Raw genomic sequence first — 13,406 nt, 5'->3', positions numbered from 1 at the left:
GCTGTGGCCTGGCCCGGCTTGGCCTGGCATGGCGGAGGACAACGGCTAGCAGTGTGATATAATATCTTGCATAAAGGGACACACAGGACATAAGAAAGCCAGCCAACAAACAAGCGATTGGGGAGAAATGGCCACCAACTAGACAAGGGCAGCCAACGAGCAGCAGTCGCTTCTGTTTTTTTTTTTTTTGTTCTACTCTGCAACCATTGAAAATGAGTAAAAAAAATGGGTGTTATGGTTATGTGCAAGTGTAAATGTAACAGGCAGAAGGTGACATCGCCGACCCCGTGAGGTTCATATATATATATATATATATATTCCTGATCAGCATCAATAATCGATCTAGACTGTTAACGCCAGTACCAGAGACTTATTTGAAATTTACTTGAAATTTTGAAAGTAGGTAATAGTTGTGCCCGTGCAGACAGGGTTTTCTTCTCCAAATCAACATTAAATCAGAAAATAAAAACTTTTTTGAAATAAGGTTTCCCCCTGTTCCTCCAAAATTGAACAAAAAATTTATTGGTAGAGGTAAATCTTCCCACTTAAGTCAATGTTTTTACAACCTCGAAAGTTTCATCATAAAAAAAAGCGCATTTTTCTCAGTGTGAGGCTGATGCAAGAAGGTGCACAGCAGCTGCAAGTGTGAATTTATGTATAGAAGGAAGCCAAAATCTTTGTTAGTGCAGCTTTCTTTTAGATACAGGGTATCTCCCATTCGCGCACTGAACAGAGCACACTTGTTTATTTTGTTTTACATGCTGGTTTTAGGGTATCCCCCAGTCGTGCACTTTTGATGAGAGTACGCTTGTTTATTTTGTTTTACCCCCGCATAACCGTAGAGGGTAACATACCCATTGCAGTGGCCAATTTTTGGGTGGAGACTTGGGGCGGTTCTGTTCTTTTGTTTAGCATTGACATGGCCACTTTGCCCGGGGCCTTACTTTTGCAATGTTTGTTCTGTTATGTTTTCTGTTCTGCTGCTGTTTCACTTTTTTTGTGTGTAACGCTCGTCTCGCTCACCTTGTCGGCTATTCGGCAAACGACAAACGGCAATCGGCCTTCGCTATGCGGCAGGAGGCAGGCGGCATGTGGCATGAGGTGTGTGGCATGCGGCATGCGGCATGCGGCATTCGGCATTTGCAAATGGCGCCATCGTCATCTACCTGAGCGGGTGGCTAACAGGGATTAGCTCCGGTGCGTTCGAGCACAGCGAGTAATTGGAAAAACGTGAGCACTCCCAAAGTCAAGTGGCGTGTAAATATGAAAGGAGTCTCGAGGGCAGAAGAGCTGTTGCATCCTGCGGCTAAATGCCGTACAACCATGTGTACTCGCATTTATTAGCTATTGTTACATTATGAAAAGCGGGGAGTTTTTTTTCGTTATTGTTGTTGTTGTTGTTTTTGGGGGTGGTGCTCGGCAGATACAGATACAGATACAGGTAAATAAAAGCTGACTCTTTTGCAGCTTGTTAGCAGCGCGAACATTATGCGAATGGATAATTAGTTGCCGAAAATGTTTTCCGCGCTCGTAAATATGAGGCACACATGTTTCCAGCCATTGTTGTTGTTGTCGTTGGCACATGTGTGCCAGCGCCCCTCGCTCATTAGAGTGCTCATTATCAGTGGGAATGCGTGCGTATGTGGTGGTTAAACCCCACCCCATACCCAGTCGAAATGTGTAAATCACCAAAAAGGAAAAAAACAAAAAGAAAAAACCAAAGGAAGGAAACAACTTTCGCCGGCGTTCTGGAGCTCTATTTCATTTAGCGCGTCGCTAAAGAAAATCCGGCGCACAATCTGCCTAAAGCACGCGCCTAATAAATAAAAATTATTACCTTCATAATTATGGGAAAGAACATGGCGACGGCGCCGTTGTCGAATGCGTGCGCATAATTATGCCAGCTTTTATACACACGCCCCACGCCCCAATCTACAGCCCCGCCCCCCCTTCCCTCTCCCCGCTCTAAGCGGCATCCATTGGATGCCACAAAGATTGCTGGAGCATATACACACACGCACACACACAAGTCGACATGTGTGTGTTCTAAGATCCAAATGTGTGTTGGCGTTAATGCTTTCAATGGGCTTTCTATGTTTTATACCCGTTTCATGTCGTTCTTTTCTATATGCTTATATATCTGTTGTTTTTTTTTTACCACTTCGCGACGCCCCCGCGCCTTTTGTAAATGAAGTGGTAGAAACATGTATAATTAATTTATGCGCTTTGGTACCCTCTTTTTATGTCTTTTTAGCAATTAATTGAGGAAAAGGATTCACCCGATGTTACACTTGCGCATCCCAAGGCAAAGGAGTGGATTGTCTCAATGGCAAAAGCTAATTACCAGGAGCTCGCTAAGCTCGCTAACGATTATCCGGAGCTGGTTAAACTGCAGGTTAGTTACAATTTAACTGCGTCTTTTTATTAATTGCAAGTATGAAAATAAGACTAGGAAAGTGCAAAAATCAAACTCAAACTAAACAAAACTATAATTTTGCAAAACAAAGTTAACAAAGTTTGATTGACCCGAATTAAGGGACCTTAAGGCAAGAAGTTGTTTTAAGCCGTAAACTAATAGACTAACCATTTATTTGAGATTTTAAACCTAATTAATAGATGCTTAAGATTAGGATAACGTAGTATTGGAATTTGTTTGGAAACCTTAAACAAAGAGCGTCGCACACTCCTGTTTCGTTTGGCCAACTTGATAAGTATAGAGCGCATTCATTGGCTCGAATTAAGTAGCTCGAACAAATAAAGACAAGTACAAACTATTCATAAGCATTAATTACGACAAATTAAGCAGCAACGCGTTGTTTTTGCCATGTCGAACAACATTTAAAAATGCGAGAAAAATATAATGACAGCCGCCGCGGCGGTACACGCGGCACAATCGCGATGCCCGGCCCAGTTGCTCTGACAATTAATTGTGAAATATGTTTTCAGAATTTTTAGCACTTGTAGTGCATGATGTTTGGGAAGTGGGCGTTAGTTAGGACCGGGCCACTTCTAGCGCGTGGGCCTCAACACGCTGCAATTGCCATTAGGCAAAGGCGGCAGTCGGCCGGGCATAAAACGACAACCAAAACTAGACTATAGCGTTAAATCGAGCGCAACAGAACTTGACCGGCAAGGATGGTCCAAAATATATGTGTATACCATTATATATATATATATAGTGACATATCCATAGTCGCACCCACCCTTTAACATATCTTAGCACATAAGCATAAGCACAATTATAAACATTTCTAATATTGTAAACAAAGAGCCTGGTGATAACATCGACATTGGTCAAGATCAAACTGTCCCCCTTTGGTAGACATAAACAATTCACCCTAAATATCACGCCACTGTCAATGTTCCCATCAGAGTACTATCCCACGCATAATTGCTGACGCAGCTCAAACTTCACTCAATTTTGACTCAAACTCTCTCAAAGCGAAGTTTGCTAAGCGACCGCAACAGTTAGATAAATCAGTTCATATTCGGGAAGCAAATCTGAATGTACTCAACAAAAGTAGCCGTTAAGTGAAAATAATAAATTGAAATATATTTTTTTATAGTAACCTAACGTGTAAAACTTAATTGGCGCAGCCGGTAGGATACGTCGGGAAAAATTAAAGATCGCTAAAGGATAATTAATTCCCAGATCTAACGCACAATCGCGACCGAAAGTGTTGTCGGAGTGTAATAAAAATTTTCTCGAATACGTATCCGCACAAGAACCTTCGGGTCACTAGTAGCTTAATAATATTGACCCTTTGGGCAATAAAGCTACTACAGTTAATAACGACTGGCTTTGCATATCGTTTGATCCCTGCAATACGTTATTACTGAGTCTTTTTAAGACACACACACAAAAAAAAAAAAAAACATTTACACAATAATCCATCACAAACTTTAACTTAAAATAAAAGTGCAAAATCAAAGAACAATAAAGTTCAAACCTACAAACTCAAAACTATTCAAAAAAAAGTGTATTACACCAAGATGACAATGGAATTATCAGAACAACACCTCAACCAGGCCCTTTCACAACTTAGACAGGTGCCAAGCTTTGACGGATCAACGGATCAACTAAACGCCTTCATTAAAAGGATAGATTACATCCTACACCTGTATCCAACCCGAGATGTTAGACAACATAGCATCTTATACGGAGCCATCGAATTGCAAGTCACAGGAGATGCTCAGAGAATATCACAAAGGACAGCAGCCAACACTTGGCAGGAGCTGAGAAACGCATTGATTGAAGAATACAAAGTGCAGACACCATTTGAAGAACTCCTTCGACGCTTATACAACACGAATTACCAAGGAAACGTCCGTAAGTTCATCGAGGAGCTCGAGAATAAATCTTTTGTTATTTTAAATAAGTTAGCACTAGAAAATATACCTAGCAATACAACCCTTTATACAAATGCTATGAATAACACAATCAAAGATGTTATTACAAAAAAATTACCAGATAGGCTTTTCATGATGTTAGCCAGACACGACATTACGTCGACACAAAAACTAAAGCAAGTAGCTCAAAGAGAGGGATTATATGAAAATAGCGTTACTGAAAAACCTAAAAATAATAATGTTCAGGGAAATCCAAATAACAATCGTAGGAACATGGGAAATTATCAGCAAAATGCTAACCCAACCACCATTTCAAGTGGTTATTCCAACACGAATCAGAGTTATCACGCACAAAATAAACAGCACAATAAGTCCGAAGACAATCAGAAAGCTCACCACGAGTTCCAACAGAAATTAAGTCAAGGTAGATACCAAAATCCCTTAAACTACCAAAATCAGTCCCATTCACGCTTGAATGCACCAAACCCTCCGACTAAACGTCAAAGAGATAGTAACAGTGGGCAGATGAAAATGGATACATCCGAAAATTTTCATCAGCAAGCCTCGGAACAAACAGAAGAAATCCATTCATAAAATTGATTATGAATGACGAAGTTCTAAAATGTGTCATCGACACAGGTTCAACCATTAATCTAATGAAAACTAACCGCTTAAATTTTCCAGTTTACAACGAAACATTAAAGGTTCACACCATAAATGGTGTTATTGAATTAAAACAAAGTATACGATTAGGAGCAAGCAAAATTTGTCCGAGCAAACAAAAATTCTATATTCACGACTTCTCAGAGCATTATGATGTTCTGATTGGGAGAGAATACCTTGAGGCATGTCAAGCAAAAATAGACTATGCACAAGGATCCGTAACCTTAGGAGAATTTAACTTTTGTTTTAGATATAATGACGAAGAGGTCGAAGAGGACATGACCGCACAAGAGTGCCTTGATCCACCCTCAACAGAGGACAGACCATTTAACTTCGCTATAAATAATGAATTAATAGAAAACAATGAGTTTAGGCTAGAGCACCTAAACTCAGAAGAAAAAGAAAAAATAAAAAAAGTTTTACATGAATTTCGTGATATCCAGTACCATGAAGGTGACAATTTGACTTTCACTAGTACAATTAAACACAAAATTCTAACAAAACATGAGGACCCAATTTACAAGCGTCCATACAAATATCCTCAAATATACGATGAGGAAGTAAATAAACAAATAAGCGATATGATAAAACAAAATATCATACGTAAATCCAAATCCCCTTACTGCTCACCAGTAATAATCGTTCCAAAGAAAAACGATGCATCTGGAAAGCAAAAATTCCGGTTAGTCATAGATTACCGCAATCTCAATGAACTAACTATTAATGATAAATACCCTATCCCGATCATGGATGAAATATTAGACAAACTTGGAAAATGTCAATATTTCACAACCATTGATCTAGCCAAAGGCTTTCACCAAATCCAAATGGATCCTGGTTCAATACCCAAGACCGCATTTTCGACTAAACATGGCCATTACGAGTACACTCGCATGCCATTTGGTCTTAAGAATGCACCTGCAACGTTCCAACGTTGTATGAACAATCTCTTAGAAGATTTAATTTTTAAGGATTGTCTGGTCTACTTAGACGACATTATTATTTTTTCCACTTCATTGGAGGAACACATTTTGTCGCTACAAAAGGTATTTAAGAAGCTTAGAGAAGCTAACTTAAAACTACAGTTGGATAAATGCGAGTTTATGAGAAAAGAAACTGAATTTCTCGGTCACATCATCACAACTGAGGGTATAAAACCAAATCCCAACAAGATACAAGCAATTGTCAAATTCCCAATTCCAAAAACCCCAAAAGAAATTAAATCATTTCTAGGATTATGTGGTTTCTATAGGAAATTTATACCAAATTTCGCTAATATAGTAAAACCATTAACACTTAAATTAAAAAAGGGAGCAAAAATCAATATAAAAGACAGAGACTACGAACTAGCGTTTGAAAAGCTAAAAGTACTCATAACATCCGACCCAATTTTAATATACCCTAACTTCGAAAAACCATTTTCATTAACTACAGACGCGAGTAATATGGCAATAGGGGCCGTCCTTTCGCAAGAGCATAAGCCTATATGCTATGCAAGTAGAACTCTCAACGAGCATGAGTTAAATTATTCAACGATTGAAAAAGAATTATTAGCAATCGTTTGGGCCACTAAATACTTTAGGTCCTATCTCTTTGGTCGACAATTTCAAATCCTTAGTGATCACAGACCACTCGTCTGGTTAAATAATATGAAAGAACCTAACATGAAATTACAAAGGTGGAAGATCAAGCTAAATGAGTTTGATTTCCAAATTAAATACGTCCCAGGAAAAGAAAATTATGTGGCAGATGCTCTGTCCAGAATTCAATTAAACGAAAACTTCTTAGGCGAAGATACAATTAGCACAAGAGCAACAATACATAGTGCTCAAGAAGACAACAGTAACCATTTACAAATCACAGAAAGACCACTTAATTATTATAATCGACAAATAGAATTTGAAAAAGGAACCGAGAACGAAACAAAAGTTACGAATTACTTTCACAAAACCAACATAAAAATTACGTACAAAGACATGACTAATACGCATGCCAAAGAATTAATAACAGAATACTTATGCACAAAGAAAAGTGTGCTATACTTCCACAACGAAGCAGATTTTCCAATTTTTCAAGAAGCCTACTTAGAAATAATAAGTCCAAATAATTCAACAAAGGCAATGAAAACTAGTACAAAATTAATAGACCTTCAAACATACGCAGAATTCAAAGAATTAATATTAAAAAAGCACAAAGAATTATTACATCCAGGAATTGAAAAAACTATTAATTGGTTCAAAGCAACCCACTATTTCCCAGATTATCAAAATTTAATTCAAAATCTAATAAATGAATGTGAGATTTGCAACATCGCAAAAACAGAACACAGAGATACAAAATTAACTTTCGAAATAACTCCAGAAATCGCTAATATCCGAGAAAAATATGTAATGGATTTTTACATAGCAGGAGATAAACAATTTTTATCTTGCATTGATATCTATTCAAAATTTGCATCATTATTAGATATAAAAAGTAAAGACTGGCTAGAAACCAAACGAGCTATATTACAAGTGTTCAACCAAATGGGTAAACCCATCGAAATAAAGGCAGACAAAGACTCAGCTTTTATGTGCACAGCTTTACAATTATGGCTAAAATCAGAAGCAGTAAATATTAATATAACCACTAGTAAAAACGGTATATCCGACGTAGAACGATTTCATAAGACAGTTAACGAAAAACTAAGAATCATTAACAGCGACTCAGACGTCGAAAATAAACTTACAAAATTTGAAACTATACTCTACACGTACAATCATAAAACAAAGCACAAAACGACTAACAGAACACCAGCGGACATATTCATATATGCAGGTACACCAGAGTATGACACTCAAGCTAATAAAGAAAAACTAATAAATAACCTCAACAAAAACCGAAGAAACTTTTAACAATTTAATTGAACAAAGTAAAGAATTCAATAACCTTATACAAATCGAATACCTAGTAGAAAAATTAAACAGAGAAATAAACGGCTTAAAAATAGCCAAACGTAGCAAAAGAGGTTTAGTTAACATAGTAGGAACAGCATATAAATACTTATTTGGAACATTAAATCAAGAAGACAAAGCAGAAATTGAACAAAAAATAAGCAACTTAGCAGAAAACAGCGTTCAGGTTAACGAATTAAATTACATAATAGAAGCTATAAACAAAGGAATAGAAATCATGAACGAACTAGATCAAGAGAAACAAAAAGGAAAGAAATTAGATATCCTTATATTTAACTTACAACACTTTACAGAATATATAGAAGACATTGAGATGGGAATGCAGCTCACAAGATTAGGAATTTTTAACCCAAAATTACTAAAACATGACTATTTGTTGCATGTTAATTCTGAGAAATTGTTGAATACAAAAACTTCCACTTGGTTTAAATCAGATACAAACGAAATACTGATAATATCCCATATTCCTCGAGAAATAATAAAAAGCCCGGTATTCGAAATAATTCCATACCCGGATGAAAATAATAATATTTTGACAGAAATAGCTCATGAAAAATATTTTACCCAAGATAAAAAAGTTTATAGCAGAGAAACAAAAAAATTAATTAATAATGAATGTTTAACAGGAATTTTAAACCAAATAACATCAGAATGTAGTTATACTAAAATTTTGCAAAATTTTCAAATCAACTACATAGAACCAAATATAATTTTAACTTGGAATTTACCAAAAACTATATTAAACCATAATTGTATAAATAACGAAATAACAATAGAAGGAAACAATATAATAAAAATCTTTAATTGTTCATTGCAAATTAATGAAATTTCAATTTCAAACAATATGTTAGATTATACTCAAAGCATTTACGTAAGCAATGATGTTATAAAATTAGAACCACTTTCGTTTGTACAAACGAAACAAATTATAAATGCACATACAAAATTTAACAATGTATTCCAGATAATTACAATAACCATATTTGTAATCATATTAATAAGTTTAACACTGTATTTGACATATAAGTTCAAAAGCATACCTAAGAAATTAATTATAAAATATAAAAAACCCAAAGTAGAAGAAACACCTACAATAATAGGAGATATACCAATTGTAAAAGAAGAAAATGTTACACTATATCCAAACTTAAACACCTGAGGACAGGCACTTTTCTAATGGTTGGGGGAGTGACATATCCATAGTCGCACCCACCCTTTAACATATCTTAGCACATAAGCATAAGCACAATTATAAACATTTCTAATATTGTAAACAAAGAGCCTGGTGATAACATCGACATTGGTCAAGATCAAACTGTCCCCCTTTGGTAGACATAAACAATTCACCCTAAATATCACGCCACTGTCAATGTTCCCATCAGAGTACTATCCCACGCATAATTGCTGACGCAGCTCAAACTTCACTCAATTTTGACTCAAACTCTCTCAAAGCGAAGTTTGCTAAGCGACCGCAACAGTTAGATAAATCAGTTCATATTCGGGAAGCAAATCTGAATGTACTCAACAAAAGTAGCCGTTAAGTGAAAATAATAAATTGAAATATATTTTTTTATAGTAACCTAACGTGTAAAACTTAATTATATATATATATATATATATATATATATAAGTATATGAATATATGTTCTGGTACATGTAATTTCCATTTTGGACAGACAACTGAAAACAAGCGTTTGACAGAACACATGTTTATATTTGTACTCTCATCAAAATGATTTTAAGCAATGCTTTTTACACTCCGCCCACGAACTGCGCCCAGTTGGCAATTGTCGCCGGCAAAACACATGTTTAATCAAATTACAAATGTTAGACATACATATAGTGTACCAGAAGAAATTAACCGGCGTCGCACGGGTCAAACAAATAATGTTGTAAATGCAAGTAGGACGAAATTGCTTGTGTATTTCGTGTTAACTTAAACAACAAGTCTGCTCCAATTGCAGCCCAATTTCGATGCATACATTCACACAATTGTAGGAATGGGAAATTGTTGCCAGATTTGAACCGGCGCCCTCGCGATTGTAAGTCCGACGCTCACACAAAGACTTACGATTGCAAAGCACATTTGGTTTCAAGTGGAAACTTATAGGTGGAATATTTAAACCTTAACCTACTTATTTCCTTGGGAAGCTATGGCCTCCGGAACTGTGAATTGATCACCAATCAATCAGTGGGTCTGAGAAAACTCTTCTCTATTTATATAAATATATATACCAAAAGTTCCGATTGCCTACGTAAATGTCAGAAATAATTAAAAAATTGAGTTAAGAAATAGAATTATTTTGACAGAGCCATGGAACAATTTTGCGGTAACTTATTGTTGTAGATAAATGTCAAATTAAATGGCCATAAATTAGGTTACCCAAGAATTATAAACAAGTTTTGTTTTTCTTTTAATTTTTCTCGTTTTTAATATATGACAGCACTTCAAATCGAAGGGTCGACACAGTGAAATGACTACGACTACGTGCGGGTGGGCGCCCTGTGAGAAACTCTTCGAATTTTCCCCAAAAATATTTGCTAAAAGACGACAACGTCTAAATCTATTGGGACTCATGCCGTTGCGGTGTCTCTCAATTAGAGTAAATTTTCGGTTACACCATGCCCTTAGCATGCACATACATATATATGTATACATATTTTTATGTCCCAGTTCCCCTACCAAAGAAAATTTCCATGCCCTGGCGTCGGCACAGTCGGAAGATGATTTATGCCAGCCGCAAGCAAACATGGGTCCGACTGCGACTCCGAATCCGATGGAGTCGCATGGTGAACGCGTATAAGCGAGCATTATGCCTCAACTTATATGAACTAATTGCCGTACAAATGCAATGTTCCCGGAAATAATGGATTCCGCGCGTTATATGCAAATCTTGAATGCCATAAGTGTAATCAATTAATATATGTGCGCATCTCGTCCAGCCCTACCGCTCGCTCGCCTGCTCGCTCACTGGGCGGCAAGTGTGAACGAATGGCAGGCAGCTCATTAGCGGCGCTTGCAATTCCCCGAATCACTGAAATCGCAACGAGACGGAAATAGCAATAAATCAGACCCCGATTGTCACTTAACCTAATATCTCAACTCGATGTGTTGGCTCTCGACCAATCTCTGCCAATTTTATGGCCCTGTGCATGCTGGTATCTTCTTATCTGTCTCATTTATGATTTAAAGTTTTGGAAAGTTTAGTTAATCAATTGAAACATATAATAATTAGTTCTAGATAATGGCAAATTATAGGGACATATATAAGGATATAATTAATATATACCCAAAACTCGTTAATAATGAGTAAAAACCCGAAAAGTCTGCTCTAGTCGGAGATGATGATCAAGCCTATATATACTTGGGTGGCAGATGCTTCCTTCTGCCTGCTTCATACATTTGCACAACACAAACATACCCTTTTTACCCAAATTCAATGGATTCAGCGGATAAAAATTCATGATTTTATGCGACTCTTTTCGTCATCATAGACCTGACTGCCTCAATCTCCCCTTTCAGCTCCTACCATTGTTTGTTTTTATTTCATTTTAAAATGTTTTATTATGAATAATATATATATATACATATATGCATTTCAGTTAGATGTTTGTTTAATTGTCTGTTGCCCGCAGTTAGAAGTTGTTTGCATTCCAAGTTTAATTAAATTTCTAGCCTGCCATACGCAATCAGCGGCGCGAGAAGCATTCAGACTAGTTTCCAATGGATATTAGAATTCAGTTACAGTCTAGGCCTTGCATCGAGTATGCTGCACATTTTCAAGTACTCATTCTTCACATGTGGCATGCAAAACGTTTGATACCTCCTTCCATCGAAATATCTAGCATATATTCGAAAAGTAGGCGCTTATGAAATGTAACAAGTTTTGTATTAATTAAAAACATACCTTCCTCTGGCAATTCATATTTATGTTTTCTGTTATTTTTCAATTCATATATGTAAATATAGTGAATAGAACTATGCATACTCACTTGCACTCATACGAATATTCGAAACATGCACGTGGAATGAAGCGCGAGTTTGACCATTGTTTGCCGTCGGTTGGATTGGGTTTGCTTGTGCCTGTGCCTGTGCCTGTGCCTGGCCTGGTTAGCTGGGTGGGGCAAGCGGACCGCCCAATAGCGGACCATGCAACGTTTTGCCATTTCAGCTTGTAGCTGTTGTTGTTGTGCGTCCCTTTCATTCAGGCGGCCATGCATCCATCCATCCATCAACGTGTTTGACCTAGCCGGCAATTCGGTTTGACATGCGAGTAAATTGAATTTTCCTTGTTTCACATTTGTTTTGACTTGTTTTTCAGTTTTGTGTGTGTATTTTTTTTTTTCCTATTTGATTTTGGCTGTTGTTCGAATTACTTATTCAAATTAAAAATATTTTTTTATTTTTTTCGCTGCATATGGACAATGACTGGACACAAATGTAGCTGCTGTTTCAACCTTCAACTCTTTCCTCTATTTACATAGTACACACACTCACACCTGTGTATGTATATTATTTGAGTAAATGTTTCAGCATTTTAAAGTGTGTAGTAGTACGAACATGTTGGCAATGATCGTGTTAATTATAAACTTGCATACATCAGTTAGTTACAGCTTATGTTTAGACTAGAGAAATTCGTTGCTTTTTTATCCAATCAAACTCGATTTATGGTAACAGCAAATTGGTAATGCAAAGCTCAAATTGTTTGTCATATATATCATCTCCCTTTAAGATTATTCGCATAAAAATCCTTCCCTCAGATCTCTTAAAGCTTAGTCTCTACTTAAAATTCTTGTATACTTATAAGCTTGTGCGCAAAAATATGTAAGCAGATAATTCACTTAGAACAGAGTATTGCGCCGTCGCCTTTTGATATCTCTAATAGCTATAAAGACATTTGTGTGTGAAAAAGAGTTTTTATCTGCAACTGTGCTGGTATTTAATCTGCCATACCATCGCCATCGGATCTCGGATCTTGCTACCCAATTAATTCAACCTTTTTCACTTATATCCGCCTTTTCCGCTTTTGAGAAAGGCAGGGCAAGGGTGAAAGTAATTTTGTGGCGGGCGTCTTTTGATGAATGATATGGTGTCTTTCCTTGCCCTCGGATTCCCAGTGGGCCAGCGCTAAAACCTCAAAGGTAAAATTGTAGAAGTGACCATGAACTTTTCAACAGGTCGTCAAGAACAGCAATAAAACGTCTGACACCTTTGGCAAAGACACAGAGCAGCCGTATTATAATAAAACTTAACCCAAAGCAAATGTCATCGGCGGCAGTGGCGCCCGTTTCACCAAGTGTCTTCTAATTCTGTCCCCATGTAGAAACATCAAAACGAATAGAACTTGTTGGAATACCGCCTGGCACTGCTCTGCGTCGGCTGTTGTCATTAAATGGAGGTGACAATTCAATCAACAGCAGCCGCAGCAGCGATAACGA

The 13,406-nt window shown here is 37.0% G+C and overlaps 1 protein-coding gene and 1 long non-coding RNA gene across 2 annotated transcripts in view; one reads left to right on the top strand and one right to left on the bottom strand.

Moving 5' to 3' along the window:
• LOC26530516 (uncharacterized) overlaps positions 1–13,406 on the top strand; it is a 31,390-nt gene that overhangs the window by 5,340 nt on the left and 12,644 nt on the right. Inside the window, exon 3 of the mRNA XM_015176119.3 lies at positions 2,255–2,395. Coding sequence (XP_015031605.1) covers positions 2,255–2,395 — 141 coding nt within the window. The remainder of the gene's footprint in view (positions 1–2,254; positions 2,396–13,406) is intronic.
• On the bottom strand, positions 11,540–12,489 carry LOC116651833 (uncharacterized). Its single transcript, XR_011417087.1, has 3 exons — positions 11,961–12,489; positions 11,876–11,904; positions 11,540–11,809 (listed from the first exon to the last, which is right to left on the bottom strand). It is a non-coding gene; the product is annotated as an uncharacterized lncRNA (long non-coding RNA).

This window comes from Drosophila virilis, unplaced genomic scaffold, assembly GCF_030788295.1.
Source record: "Drosophila virilis strain 15010-1051.87 unplaced genomic scaffold, Dvir_AGI_RSII-ME tig00000084, whole genome shotgun sequence".
NCBI lineage: Eukaryota > Metazoa > Arthropoda > Insecta > Diptera > Drosophilidae > Drosophila > Drosophila virilis.
This window is presented reverse-complemented; position numbering and strand designations above follow the sequence as displayed.